The 16,144-nt window shown below is 42.7% G+C and overlaps 1 protein-coding gene across 1 annotated transcript in view; it reads right to left on the reverse strand.

Annotated features, from left to right (window-relative positions):
- The window catches only part of PLRG1 (pleiotropic regulator 1), a 51,393-nt gene that overhangs the window by 21,503 nt on the left and 13,746 nt on the right, over positions 1-16,144 (reverse strand). The window contains exons 2-9 of the mRNA XM_018557930.1: positions 15,030-15,136; positions 12,794-12,927; positions 10,316-10,369; positions 8,221-8,314; positions 6,157-6,247; positions 2,385-2,486; positions 875-967; positions 11-160 (exon numbers count right to left, since the gene is read on the reverse strand). Coding sequence (XP_018413432.1) covers positions 11-160; positions 875-967; positions 2,385-2,486; positions 6,157-6,247; positions 8,221-8,314; positions 10,316-10,369; positions 12,794-12,927; positions 15,030-15,136 — 825 coding nt within the window. The remainder of the gene's footprint in view (positions 1-10; positions 161-874; positions 968-2,384; positions 2,487-6,156; positions 6,248-8,220; positions 8,315-10,315; positions 10,370-12,793; positions 12,928-15,029; positions 15,137-16,144) is intronic.

Below are 16,144 nucleotides of genomic sequence, written 5' to 3' on the forward strand. Positions count from 1 at the left end.
AAATACAAACCTTATTGTATTCCAGGTCCCAGCATTTCACCTGCTTGTCCTCACCGCAAGAAAACAAATATGGACTTCTGGTGCTCACAATCACTCCCCGGACAGTGCTTATGTGTCCAGTTAAGGACAGCTTTAATTTACCGCTTGCCAGATCCCAAATCTCAAGAGAAGACAGAAGAGAAGTTAAGCTCTGTGCAGCACATTATTAATATTTTATGACAAAAATACTCTCCATAAACAAAGAATCTTATTAAAACTATGGCACAAAAATCACTTCAGTGTTATGCGCTGTGCTAACCTGATATTTCTCCCGGGTCTTTTATTATGGAGTGAATGGAGTTGTGCTGTTTAATTCAGAGACAGCGAGCAAAGCAAATTCCGGTGATTGCAGTGCAGCCATCTGTACCACACTGCTAAATGTTGGGCTTAGTGAAAAGGGAAAGAGACATGGCAGAAACATGAAACCCAAAACTGTATTATGGTACCAGGACACTTCAAGGTCACTTCATTTTTGGGTCACCAAGTGCAGTAGCCTGGAGTAGAGACAATCGAGGTTAGGGACCGAGCACTTTTATACATGTGGCTCTCAGATTTTTCTTTTCTGGATTTGGGAACATAAAACCTTTCATGATGTATAAAAATGCTAAGGATTCGGGTAAAACTAGGATGTTTCTTTAACAGCAATATACTTGTTAGGTGTATTGATTCTCACTGCTAAACCTAAACTAAAATTGCTTTTTCTTCACAGCACTAAAAAAAAGCAGCTAAAAACCGGCATGAAGAAAATTACAAAGACTCGATGGGAGCACTGGAAATAATACCCTTCAGCACAATGAATCATAAAAAGTCTACTTTAGCACTGCAGTTCTCTTACCTTAATTGTCCGGTCTGCTGAGCCTGTGACAAACCATTGGTTCCCAGGTTCAACGGCTATGGACCGCACCCATCCTAAGTGACCACTAATGACCTATACAAAAAGCACACCGTTTGTTTACATCAAAGTTGATACATATATGATTATCACATTTCACACAAATTTGAAAATTGGTCATCCGTGTATCAGGGAAGGCAGCTGCCAACAGACAGGCCCACAATCTCAGGGAGACTGCTTCGGTAAGCCTGCACTTTCCCCCCACATGGTGCTGTATTAATGTATTGCTGGGATAGTGGGAATTGTATTCCTCTATAGCTGATGGTACATTGCTCTGTATAATATATATAGCACAATGTACCATTAGCTATAGAAGAATACAAATCTCAGCAATACATTACACACTGTATGTATAACGTATTGCTGGCATTTGTTGCATTCCTATATAGCTGCTGGTATTCTGCATTGCGCTGTATAATCATTATGCAGCACAATGCAGAATACCACCAGCTATAGAGGACTACAAATCTCAGCAATACATTTTACAATGCAATGTAGAATACCACCAGCTATAGAGGACTACAACAAATCCCAGCAATAATACATTATACAGCGCAATGCAGAATACCACCAGCTACAGAGGACTACAAATCCCAGCAATAATACATTGTAGCATAATGTACTATTGCTGGGAGTTGTTGTATTCCTCTATAGCTGGTGGTATTCTGCATTGGGCCGCTGTATAATGTATTATTGCTGGGATTTGTTGTAGTCTTCTATAGCTGGTGGTATTCTGCATTGCGCCGCTGTATAATATACTATATTGCACACCACTCTTTTTTTTACTACCACCGCTCCAAGCTTGCTCCCGTGATGGACTACAAACTCAATACAAACTAGAAGTCCATCACTGGAGCCTTTTTGCTTAAATCCGAATAAACTTAGAGAACTATGAGATGAGTTATTTCCACTCACCTCATAGTTCTAAGCCGACCTGTGACAATGAGACTGTCACAGGTCGGCTCAGTAGATCGGGAGGTCAGCAAACACATACCGGTTCCCTCACCTCTCGATCCTGTCACGGCTCTCTGCCGTGACAGGGGGAGGGGCTGGATTCCCCTCTCCCCGCTCCGATCTGCCTGCGCTGACTGGCGGAACGGACGGGGGAGGGGGCGGGTACAGCTGGCTCTGCCTCTAGATAGGCAGAGCCAGCTGTCACTCACGCAGCTGGGCGGATCCCGTCATTTACATCGGGATACGCTCCAGGTGCGGCGTCTCAGTATACCGCGAGCTGTAGCTCGTGGTATACTGAGCTTAGGGTAAAGGGAGGACGCTAGTTTGTGTCCTCCCGTTACTCTAAGGAGAACTATGGGGAAAAACACTGACCCCATAGTTCTCCTTTAATAATCGGCTAACTAATCGATTTTGAAAATAATCGATAGCTGCACCTCTAAAGACTAATGATCAATATTTGCTGTTATAGAACAGTGTGAAGACATAAGCCAATACTCACTCTGTACAGCTTCCACGGTGGATGCCACTGTGGTTTTGGCATGGTTGGTGCCTTCTTTGCCATTAATGCAGAGTTTTTCATTCCACCAGATTCCATGGAAGCCTAAAACATAACCAGAAACAAATACTTAAATGTTAAATATAATGCGCAAAATATGGAGGGTGACACTTCCCTGGAACAGCTATGCAAATGTCAGAGAAAGTCAAAAGTCCTTATATGCAAACCTGTTATAGGACAGTGACTCAAAGTATTGTGCCAGCAGCTAGTATTTTAAGAAGTGAATGACAACTGGTAGCCTTTATGTGTCTTTTAGTCATTTTAAAACAAAGTAGCCCCCAAAATTTAAACTAGAAAAGCACACATATACTGAAAAATAGGATTATTGTACTCGGTGTAAAACTTATTTCTTGGAGTCTATTGAGGAACACAGGATATATTACCTCCAGATTTTAGGAGGTAATACGGCAGGGCCGTCTACAAGAGGATAAAAAAATAAAAATAAAACCTGTAGACCAGCCCTAGGATAACCCCAGCATGCCTTAGTTTTGTCACAAAGCAACACCAAGAACATAATCATAAACAGAGGGATGGGACCTGAAGTTTTTTACAGCGAGTACAAACATTATGTTTTCTTTCTTCTCTTCTTGTCTTTCTGTTCTTGAGGAGAACTGGGACAACCAGCAACACAAAGAGCCGCCTGAAGGAACTTAAGTTTGAAGCATTACGTGGCAAAATCCACCGGGTAGAACTTATGGAATGTGTGAACAGAAGACCTGGTGTCAACCTCACCAATCTAGGAAACAGTTGCTCGATACCATAAGGTCCAGGATGCACTCAGATGGTCTGTCCAAGCCATCTAGGAGATGGTGGAATGAGAAGTCGGTGTACCATTACAAGGATCATCTAAATTTGACAAAACAGGCAATCAGTCTTCCAGCAGTGGCTGATAAAAAATATTCCCACAGTCTGAACCACATCCAGGTAAAGGAGGAACATTTATTTTGGTGAACTGGAGCCAGGCAAAAGGGTACAAAAAAAATGTGAAAGTTGAGGTGACATGCAGAAACTATCTTAGGCAAAAAATAAGTCCTAAGCCTCAAGAGCACCTTGTCTCTATGTAAAACTAGAAAAAAGATTCCATGCAGCAGTAGGCCATCAGTTCAGACAATTGCCTTCCAGAGGTGATGGCTACAAGGCATACCCCCTTTGAGTGACAGTAGAGAGAAGAATGTCTCTAATGTGCTTAAACAGTGGTAGTTGCATTGAGAACCAGATTCAGATCCAACTGAAGCAATGGATAACAAACAAGGGGCACTACATGGGGACTCTCTGTGCTAAGGTATTAATCAAGAAATGAGAGGCCAAAAGTCTCTGAAACAAGAAAGAAAAGGCAAAAACTGGACCTGGGAGCCTTATGCTGGTCCAGACCCACCTGCAAGGAGAGGATTCATCCCACGGAAAATACTTCTATGTTGGAAGCCCGAGACTCACACCAAGTGAAGTATATCTTCCATGTCTGATAGACATGGAAGTAGGGTCTGGACCTTCTGTAGGGTCTATTATAATCGACCCTACAGAAGTAGCTTTTAGCATTGCAGGAATCACAACATCTCTCAAAACCTGGGCTTTAACATCCATGCCAATAAAGCCAGAGGGGTCAAGCAGGATTGTAAATCGGACCTTAAGACAGAAAATCCTGACAATCTGGTCACAGAGCGTCCATCAGGAGTTTTACCAGGTCAATGCACCACACCCACCTGGGCCAGTCCAGAGTAATGAAGATCATTAGAATGGCCTCCATCCATCCTGCGAAACAGATGAGGAAGCAATTTTAGGAGGGCAAAAGCATGGATCATGGTGTACCGATTCCAAGGAGCCACAAGGGCATCCACTGCTTCAGCTTGATGCTTCCTGAACCTGTCAGATTTGTGGTTGAACCTGTTTAGAAGGTCTACATCTGACACCCCCACCTGGAATATAGGTCCTGGAACACATTTAGGGGAAGGGACCAATGCATCAGGTCAAATTGCTGTCAGCGTAGAAAGTCTGCCAGGCAATAGTCTATGCTTGGACCATTGCAGTGGACAAGGTCGGAATGTGAAGTTCTGCTCAGGGCAGGATCCAATCTACCTCTCTTGCCACGGCGAGACTTCTAGTTTCTCCCTGATGGTTGATGTACATCACCACTGTGGCATTGTCCAGCTGAATATAAATCAAATGATTTTCCAGTAGGAAAGCGCAATACAGTCAAATTGCTCAAAGTTTTAAGATCAGGAGACAAGACTACTCCAATAACCAAGTTTCCTGCACCAACAGGGTGCCCAGGACTCCTCCCCAGCCCAACAGTCTGGTATCCGACATAAGGCTCTTCATGAAGACACAAATAAAAGACTTTCCAAATTCTAGAGCTAGATCCTTGAGCCACCAGGCCAAGGACAACCAGGTCCTCATTGCCAAACGAATTGGAATGTCCATGAACTTGACCGACTGGTCCTATGATGACACAATTTTGCATTCTAGAGGTCTGGCAAATCTCACCAGCTGTGGGTCACCAAGGCTGCAGGTAGATTAGATACAGAATCTGATGGAGAGGGCAAAGAAACATGATTTTGGCCTCTGCAGACACAGTCAGCAAACAACTAGGTGATTTGGACAATAAACTCTTGCATGACTATAGTGAAAACCTTGGCTAAGAGTACAAAGGGGCCAGCAACAGTTGATGGAGCTAACGATGACTCCGATGATGGGGTAGACATTAGTACCCGGGTGAAAGAGGATTCCAGGCTGCAGATGTTGGCACCATAAGCAGGTCTCGAGCAATTTGTAGATTATAAGCTGGGGGTGCCTGTTACAGCAGCACTGTGTACCCCCACTGTGTCTAGAATGAAACATGTTGTGACTGCATGGTTGTAAGGCAACTCAAGGCTCACAGTATGAGGTAAGGTCTAAAGTACTCATAAAACCCATACAGCTTGTAGCAAGTTAAGGTGAGATGGCATTCCATTCTGGAAACAAGGAATGTTTAAAGGTGACCAGCAAGCTATGTACTTGAGGGATCTCTTGCTACCCGGCCCAACCGAAATGAGTCTTCAAAGACCGGGCCAACGCTGAAGCAATGCAAGCAGCTTTGGACCTGGGAAGTTGCACAGCGGCTATTAGAATGGAGTCTGGAAAGTGCCCTATGCACAATACAGTACCTGGTGGTCTGGATGCAGCACTACAAAAGTCAAGCTGAGAATAACAGCATCAGATAGCTGCAACTGAAGAGGCAAGCTTTAGGAGTGATGTAGAGAAGAGCGTTGACTAAAGAATTAAGTCTTAAAAAGTAAAAAAGGTGCTAGCAAAAAATAGGTTAGTCTTTGGAGAGGATGTCCTCCTAGGACACTAGGAAAAAGCTGAGGCATGGTGGTAATGGGGGGGGGGTTATCATAGGCTGGACCACAGTTTTTTTTGCGCCAGTGTCCAATCCTCCTGTCAGTATGACCCAAAGACGGTAGGCTTCCTGTGTCCCTCAATAGACAATGATCCATGCTTGCGAAGAAACCAGATGAAAAACTTGACTTTAGTTCTGATAACCTGAGTCAGGGCAACCCCCGATGGCTAGACACAAGAACCAAAAGGCCGAAACACTTAGCTTCTCATTGGCCATCTCTGACTAAACATTAATTGTAAAAAGCCCTTTAACAGGTGGCAAATACTAGGGTACTGATCACCTGACCAGCCACCAGAGGAAACTCCTTTACCAAGCTAATAAAGTCTAGAGTAACTTTACCATTGATAAGCCAGGGGGCTGTGAGCGCTCTGGAATGCCAGCTTGTCTGTAGATATCTCCAACACTAGCAGCTGTGCGTTGTGCATCTAACCTGTTTACAGATGAAAGATGATACAGATCAAAAACATTCTTCAAATAAATTGTATAAAAACATTTCAGTAATAGTATAAACAGTTATTCTAGAAAAAACTATTACTTATTTGTGAATATCTGGCAATGTCTATTAGCTATTACTGGAGTTACAATGAAACTGTATAGTATTTCATTAATCCTATGCATAAATACATAAAGCATCAAATCAAAAAGCATGCCACACATTGTCCCATGTCACACATATCAGTTTTTCTCTACCACTAACTTCAAGTCCTGTCCTAAGATGATACTTAAACTTCAAGTCTCACTGCACATCGTTTGCTCAAAGCAGAGCATATTTACTGTTCACATTGTAAGGTGACGTTTGGGAGCACATAGCCACTTCATCAGGCAAGCAGTGACAATCATGGCACAAACCATGTGTATGTAAGAATATTCCTCGGCGTCCTAACGTCTAATGCAGCTGCATTAGATGTGATGTCACAGGTCCTTAGACCGCTAAAGCCTGAGGAGGAAGAGTCTGCAGGGACCTGTCTAACAGTCAAGTGGGACCAAGGATCAGATCTTTTATTTTAGCCCCTAGACCAAAATGAACAGTTAGCCCTTTCAGTAAGGGGGGAGCCCGACAGCAAGGGTTGATTTTTACATTTCCTGGAGTTTCTCTATTTAAGTATAGACCTATTGATTCTGGGTGTGTATCCATCAAACAACCATTCTCTAAAGTAATGGACTTTTTTTTTCTACAAGAGCACATTAAAAACTTTCCCTGCATATAGCAGGGACACGCAAGATTTTTTTAACAGGTCTTTATAGTTTCCATCCACAAACACAGAAGGTCCTGTTGGCTATGATGGACATTACGACGCTGTATAATTTGATTCTCAACAAGTCAAGGCGGTTGGGTACTTTCTGCTGACGGATCCGATTTCGAATATGCCGACTTCAACTTCTATTAGCAGGACTTGAGCTCATTCTTTCAAACTATTTAATTTCCTTTGCATATATTAACAAATATGTGGGACAGTAATAGGCAGCTCTCCTGCTCCATCATTGGCCAATTTACTTTTGGCCAATGATGGCCAAAAGTCGCTCGTCGCGGTCGCAAGTCGCTTCTACAGGACCCTTTTTTTCTTTGCGGAATTCTCTTTTTCTAATGGAGCCCGACGGAGAAGGTCGCGCTACCGTCGCTGGAACGCCCCCCCTCGAAAGTCGCGCTATCCCGGCCGCTGCAAAAGGTATGTCGCTATGTGTGAATGGGGCCCTATAAATATCTTTCCCTCGGCACCACTTGGTGATAACATGTAGCTGTGGAGAAGGTATATTGATGACATTTTCATGTTACAGGGGGACTCTTGGAGGAACTGATTGCATTTGTGAAGTTCAATAAATCAATGTTTCCCGGCATTTCATTTAGCCAGATACAATTTCTAGATATTGATGTGTCAATTGGCGGTAGGAGATGGATAACATCTCTTTTCCGCTAAAACTGACTAATTGGAATACAGTGTTGCATGACAGAGTTTGCATGCCAGATTCCTGATTCAAGGACTGCCCATCTCACAGCTTCTGTGACTTTTCAGAATCTGCTCGGAGACAGAGGATTGTGAGTGAGCTTAGAGCGATGGCTACTTTACAACACACACAGTGACCATTGGGAACACAAGTAGCCACCCTCCAGAAGGAAGGACAGTGTTAGCACCAATTCAGAGATGATTTGAGGATCTACCGCTGACTGATATACAAATAAGCTACATTTCTGTTAATAGTTAAGGTATTTGCACTGTTAAGTGCTGCGTAAATTGCCAGCACTATATAAATACCAATAATAAACAAAAACAAAAAAAAAGGTACCTGAATGCATTTTTAAGATTGCTGTGAGAGATACCTCAATGCAAGCTGTGAGATATACCTCAATGCAATATATTTACTGAAATAAAACAATTAATTGGAGGTAGCTTAATAAATATATACCTTGACTGTGAAGGTGGGAGTGCCAATGCCAAAGACTGTGCAGCTGATTCACTGGGCATCCTCTGGATCTGAGTATCAGCTGTCAAAGCAAGACCTAAGAAATGGGGATACCATATGACATGTTAAAAGGCAGTATGAAGATGGCTTTGCATTTTGGTTTCTACTGCATGTGTCTTAGCGACTGTGTGTAATATGTACAACTGGGATAGTACATGGCTGTTCTTTGTGTTTATAATCATAGCTGCTAAGAATTAGAAGAAGCATATGGATTTAAAACTATGTTAGGATTACACAAATGATCACTTGAAGGGTAGGTGTGCATTTGAATAATGGAAAAATGAACACCTGACTTAGGGCAATGGGCAGAAAATACTCTGCAGACCTTTTGTCCATTTTTAGTGCTTGACCAGATACAACATGGCAAGCTCCATCTGAAGCTTCAAGTTTCCCTAATCCAAGTATGGTCTAACATGACTATGGATAAAAGCATATGAGTCAGTCATTCCCCACCCCTGACAAACTTCTAGATCTTTCAGCTACCAATGTAATTTTATTTTCCATCCCCTTTGTGAAATACCCCAATACACAAAAATATATGGGAAAGTTAGAATAGTCCATATAAAAAGCAATTAATGCAAAATTAGATTTAAAATACTCAATAAATGGCATGGATGGGTACATCAACAGTTTATATTGAGATAAAAACACAAATCTTACTGTTGCACAATGCATGCATAAACCAGTTAAAAGTGACAAAAATACCTTTAAATCAGCAAATAACATTACTCTCGCTAGTAAGACGGTGATTATAAGATATGGGAATATCATACCAAATGTTTAAAGACCCCCACAATGCACATCTTGTCTTTTTTTACTAAACAAGGTCAGTCAACACTTCACAGGCATGCCAAATCAAGGGCAGCTGTAAACAGAGAGGCGGGCAGAGGCACTGTGAGTAAAGCATCCAGCAATTGGTGAAAACCAGATATCAGATTTTATTGACTCATTTTGGGTGCATTGAAATAAGAAAAAAAACAAAAAACTTTTAGACTAGTCCAGTGTTTTTCAACCTTTTTTGTGCAAAGGCACACTTTTTTCATGAAAAAAAATCACGAGGCACACCACCATTAGAAAATCTTAAAAAAATTTAACTTTAGTGCACACTCTTCATACATTTAAGTGCTGGCCAAGGCCTGAGTATTTAAGCACCACACACCTGGGTTGAAAGTGTAAAGTGTATACATATCTCAAATAAAAATACATTTTTATTCAGAATTGTCTTTTGGCACCATTAAAGCCCCACTTTTTTTCTTTTTCTTTACACTAGTCAAGTGCACACTGCTGGTGTGTCATGGAAAAGAACCCCCTCACCTTCCCAGTTGCTAGGAGCGTGACAAGACCTGCAGAAAGGGGGGTCCTCTGAGGGATGCTGGCAGAATTGCCTCTATCAATGCTCCGGCTCAGAGCTCCTGTCACGTCACCGGCTCCTCCCTCCGAGCTGGAGACGTGACAGAACCTTTCATCGCTCCACCCCTCCGTCTCTGTCACTGCTTCATCTTTTCTCCACGCCGTCACTACTCCACGCCCCCCTGCTCTGTCACGCGGCTGCATCACCGCTCTATACCCGGTCACCGCCGCTCCACGGCCCCAGCTATGTCATCGCGGCTGCTCCACGCTCCCAGCTCTCGTCGCGGCTCCATTGCCGACCCGCGTCCCCTGCTCTCGCACCGGTATGATTGGTCTATTTGTGAGCCAAAGCCGCGGCACACCAGACAATATCTCACGGCACACTAGTGTGCCGCGGCACAGTGGTTGAAAAACGCTGGACTAGTCAACAGTCTAGCATTTAACATTATGATGAACAGAGTTAAGAAAATAAAGGGGCTACCAGCTTCTGAAGTCAAATTGAGGTTAGCTCATTAACTCTATACCTATTCCAAGACACTGACTCAGAAAATAATGGGATCAACGTGAAAACCAATCAGAAGATGAGGCCCGCAATGGCAGACAACTTTGCCCTTAATACAGGTTTCCTCTAAAGAGAGACAGAGACAGATACGTTTTGTAAAATATTTAATAGAAATAGGTAAATTACCTGGGCCTGATGGATATGGGTGTGTTCCAGTTATCATGTATTCAGACTCAAGACCTAATGAAACAGAACACAATTATGCAGATGTATTTTACTTCCTAAATATATTAAAATATACATTTTACTTTGAAATCCTTAACAACTATGTTATAGCTCGCCTGTAGCCATCAAAGCAAACAACCGCAAACATGCTTTGTCTTAATAGCAGGTCCCTATGTCAATAGACTGGATTGATTTATGCCAGAAGTAGTACTATGTCGTGCTGGTAGCTGGAAAACAGATAGCAAGGTCGCTGATTCTGCAGAGGGATTCTGGGCAAGCCAGAGTACAGTTATGTGATCCTCTTCATAGTGTGTACTATGGAAGGGGGCAGCCTGTGACCATGCCAACTGAAGTCAGAAGAAGCTATTTCACACAAAGTACACACATCTTTCTCTGCTGATATGAAAGATCTGTACATAAGTTATTCTAGACCAGGGGTGCCCATAAGGTCGATCGCGATCTACAAGTCGATTGCGTAGCGATCACTGGTAGATCGCCATGTCCTCTCCTCCCGCTGCTTCTCTGGATCCCCGCTGCTCTCCCCAGCGGGGATCCGAGAAGAAGTGAAGGAACCGGCGGCGGGGGAGGGCGGAGGACGGAGCCGCTGTCACTAACTAATGCAGAGCAGTGAGGAGAGAGAGAGACGCTCGGCCAGGATCTGACAGCCGGCGCCTCAGAATGAACAGGAAGTGATGTAAAGCATTTCCTGTTCATTCATAACTGGAGACACATAGTACTGATCAGCTGATCGCTCCAGCGTTTGCTCTGCACGGAGGATGGGTAGATATCACTGATATCTACCCATCCTCCACCGCTCAGCCACACACAGAGCTCAGCCTTCAGCTTTCCCTCTGGATGCCCGCTGCTCTCCTACCTGCCTGTATGCAGTGGGGATCGAGGAGAAGTGAAGGAAGCGCTACAGCAGGGGGGGAGGAGGGAGCCGCTGTCACTAACTAATGCAGAGCAGTGAGGAGAGAGAGAGACGCTCGGCCAGGATCTGACAGCCGGCGCCTCTCTCTCTCCCCTCACTGCTCGTCCGTTGTGTCACAGCGGCTCCGCCCCCCCCATCCCGCGGCTCGTCGTATGCACGGGAGAGCAGGGGATCCAGAGAAGTTGCAGCCCCCCTGTGCGTGGACGAGTTTATTTTTTATAGTAAAAAATAGATTTAAAAAAACTTTGTTTTTTTTCTTGCCTGAGGCGCAAAAGGAGCTGGCTACGGCTATGCTCCCGTGGTGCTCGTGCGGCTGAATGTGTCAGACGCTGCAGATGGAAAGGTGCAGGACACCCTGTGCAACGTCGGCCACACGAGCACCACGGGAGGACAGGACGCCGGGACCTGTAATGTACTGGAATGCACTGGAATGTAAGCAGGCCGACTCCCTGCATTCCGGTGCGCGAGGGGGTGTGGAGCTGTATTGAAGTCAATGGCATCGCCCACAGTGCGATCGCCCGCACTCGGAACGCAGGCACATTAGTGCCTGCATTCCGGTCCAGTGCGATCTGCAAAAATAGTGCTCGCAGCATTTTTGCGGATCGCACTGGACTGGAACACAGGCACTAATACAGGCGATCGCTCTGTGGGCGAGGGGCCTGCCTGTGCAGCCCACGCCTCCTCCCGCCCCTGAACGCAGGTGTTTTTTCGTTGGTAGATCTCAATGAGCTCGTCATTTGAAAAGTAGATCTCCAGATGAAAAATAGTGGGCGCCCCTGTTCGAGACACACTGATTTCTAATGGCTAAGATGTTAATAGTAAATTATACATTTTTATTTATACATCAGGACATCTGATGAATAGTTAAAGCATTATCCAATTGGCTACAGGTCAACTTTAAATAATGTTTAGAATTCAAAGATCTGAACTGCTCTCCTGGCCATCAGATATGACATTGCTCTTACAGTAGGCTACGATTATTGAAATCCTGTGAAAACACTCATTGCCAGTCTGTTGTCTTGACCCAATGGCTACTAATATTTTTACTGACTTGAAATACATGTACAGATGTGTGTAGTCAGAGTAAAGCTCAAAGTCCTTATCTGCATAGGTGTTCTGGGTGAGCGAGGTATTGAAGCAATGAGGTCAGCTTGGCAGCCAGGTAAGCCAGTAATGGCAGCCTCCATGTTTATCTCAGTAAAGGTTTACAATGGACGTCTTTGTATGTTGGATCCAGACAGCCATTATAGAAGCTACATAGCAGATACAAAGATAACTATCTGAAAGTGGGGGAAAGCAGTCCAACCTTTGTCTCCTCTGCATGGAGTAGAAAGCCCAGAACCTCTTCCCTTAAAAACAAGACGGTGGGTCTAATGTGATAAAGGTCATCAGAATAAAAAAGGCCTGTAACTGTTTTTTTTTTACAAAAGGTAAAACTGCTCAATTGGGTAATTGTACAAAAAGCCACAAAATATAATAAATCATGCTGATTAAAACATCCAACAGACCTTGATTAGTGGTATAGTGCTCATATGAATCACCAATGGCAAGCTGGGCCTTATCACGGGTTTCTTTAGGTTTGGGCATGTGTAGTACAGGGCCGTATTCAGTCCGTAATTTCACAGACATCTTTAGCTTGTGACTAATAGGAAGGAAACAAAAAATCTAGATCAGCAGAAAGCATAACATTTATTAAAGTGTAAATCCACCCAAACCTTTTACTTTTTTAGTTTTGGATAGGGTGAGGAAGGATTAGAACCCCTATTAAGTTTTAATGCTATTCTCTGTTCTGTTACAAGGAATGTCCTAACTTGCCAACGCATTGACAGTGTATCACCAGACAGGGTGAGGGAAAGCTTGGAAAGAGACAGACACAATACAAAAGGTTAAAAGGAGAACTATGAGGTGGCATGCTTGTACATTGTACAGCAGTGAACACATTAAGTGCACCATAACATAACTGTGCCGGTTGCTATGAATGGGCCTAAAGCCGAGTGACCTTATGGATTAGCAAAGGTATGTTTACTACAAGAATGGCTTGTTAAAATGACAGCCTTTGGCAGGTAAAACAGTAAAAATAAGAGGTATTACAATCATGTATTTAGCCATTTGCCTGTAGTTCAAATTTCAGTCTGCTCCTTGGCAAGCAAGGAATGGTAGCGCGTTTCGGGTATGATGAGGCACTGAAAACCTCTGCATATTCTATACAAAAAAATAGTTTTGGGGAAGCTAATTTTTGAATACTGACTTGCAGTCATGTCAAAGGCAGTGAAAACTGCAGATGGTGAGACTTTAAGCCCTGCTCTATGCCTAGCGTTAGTTACAGCTCATTTCAATTTATTATAATGAGTCATTCTGCATTCTAACAAATGCAATGTCAATTGCCTAATTTGACATAGGCTGGATGAAAACTGCACATACACATTGTTCCTTATCCATTACATGTACTTCTACAAAAGAAGCATCAAGTGGATTCATTTTGTTCAGGCAAATGATCAGCAACCACTTCCCGCTCTGAACCTACACAGCAGGTATAAATGATATCCTGTTTGCTGTTCTACATTACTTATTGCACATAAAAAGGAGAAGAAAATAACACTTGCCAGCGAGATGCAGGTCATTTAATTCACCACATACTGTTTAGGGGAGTCTTCAAACATGCTTGAATTGCCACTACCATCAGTGCCTCTGCTTTATAGCTTAAATGCATTGTCTGCTCAGGCTGACCACAAATTTACTTAAAAACAAAAAGAGAGAATTCACTGAAAAGGATTACCGTATATACTCGAGTATAAGCCGTCCCGAATATAAGCCGATGTACCTAATTTTAGCAAAAAAACCTGGGAAAAAGTATTGACCCGAATATAAGCTGAGGGTGGGAAATGAGGAAGCTACTGGTAGATAGATACCAATAAAATTACATTAATATTTATTTAAAAGAAAAATAACCTAGCTCTGTAAGTGGAAAAGGGGGTACAGGGCTACATATCATGTACTACGGATCATTTAACCCATTCATATTAGCAGAGGATAATTGTAAATCTATTGTTCAGTGCACTCTATATGTAGTATATAGTACATGTACATATAGAGTGCCTGCAACAATACATTTACAATGATCCTCTGCTAACATGAATGGGTTAAATGATCCATAGTACAGGGCTACATACAGATCATTTAATACATTCATGTTAGTATAATTGTAAATGTATTGTCTGCACTGTATTAGCAGTATATACTCTATATAGAGTATATACTGCTAATACAGTGCAGACAATACATTTACAATTATACTAACATGAATGTATTAAATGATCTGTATGTAGCCCTGTACTATGGATCATTTAACCCATTCATGTTAGCAGAGGATCATTGTAAATGTATTGTTGCAGGCACTCTATATGTACATGTACTATATACTACATATAGAGTGCACTGAACAATAGATTTACAATTATCCTCTGCTAATATGAATGGGTTAAATGATCCGTAGTACATGATATGTAGCCCTGTACCCCCTTTTCCACTTACAGAGCTAGGTTATTTTTCTTTTAAATAAATATTAATGTAATTTTATTGGTATCTATCTACCAGTAGCTTCCTCATTTCCCACCCTCAGCTTATATTCGGGTCAATACTTTTTCCCAGGTTTTTTTGCTAAAATTAGGTACATCGGCTTATATTCGGGACGGCTTATACTCGAGTATATACGGTAAGCGTGAAAATACAGTCATGAAAACATACCCTTCTTCATCTAAAGACACGCTTTTAGCATTGTCAGCCACAAACATGTCATGGGTCCTCTTCAGAGATCGGAACACCAGCGTGTGGACAGAGTGTTTCTGCACATCCTGGGAACAAAATTAGTATGTGATTAGAGGCGTGCATAAAAAGAAAAAAACATGTAGAACTGAACAGCTTACATCAACATCCAGGCATTTTACAATTAGGGAGTTTCGACTGACTGACATCTACCAACTCCAGCAAAATCCTTTTACTTTGTATTTGTGAGGAAGACAGGTGAAGGCTGAACTCCATGAAGGTGTAAACAAATAAAAAAAAAGTATCTTAACCCATAAACATAAAATATTGCAGCTTACCAGTCCTTAGATGTTGGTGGCCCCATTATCGTAAGGGAAACACATTCCAAGCAACCTGTCAGCCTCTATATGTATGCTTATGAAACCCAACACAGACACTACCTCTTTGTCCAATTACTGACCGATTTCACACCCTGATTGCCAGAAATCAAGTGTGGGTTTATCCCACAGAGGCAGATGGAGGACAATACCCATCACAAATCCCATTTAGTACACATATACTCCACATGCTGCTCTCCTTTAACACCAAAAATGTGCAGGGCCAACTCTTCTTACGATTACAGAGGTGGGGCTTCGGCCAACACATTTTGTAAGCGACTAAAGTCCTTTATTCAAAAATGATGGCATGTACCCTATGTGGGCCATCGGTCTGAACTGTTCCATATATGCAGAGGTGCCATGCAAACCGGCTATCTACTTCAACTATACCTTGTATCAGGCTCATCTTGTATCTACTAAAAACCTGGAATGACTAACATCTCCGGGATAGGCAGGATAGCAGCATTAGTCCTGGTACACAGTGACTGTGTACCAGGACTAATCTGTGTACCACATAGCCAGTCTGTGGGAGCGAGAATTATTGTTGGTTGGTAGGGGATCAAAATACTTATTTTACTCACTGAACTGCACCTCAATTTATAACATTTGTATCAGGTGGTTTTTGTGGATTTTTGGTTGATATTCTGTCTCGATCATGTAAAATACACCTATGATAAAAATTCTATGCAAGTGGGCAAACTTAGAAAATCTGCAGGGGGG

This window comes from Nanorana parkeri, unplaced genomic scaffold (genome assembly GCF_000935625.1).
Source record: "Nanorana parkeri isolate BGI_ZX_2015 unplaced genomic scaffold, ASM93562v1 scaffold311, whole genome shotgun sequence".
NCBI lineage: Eukaryota > Metazoa > Chordata > Amphibia > Anura > Dicroglossidae > Nanorana > Nanorana parkeri.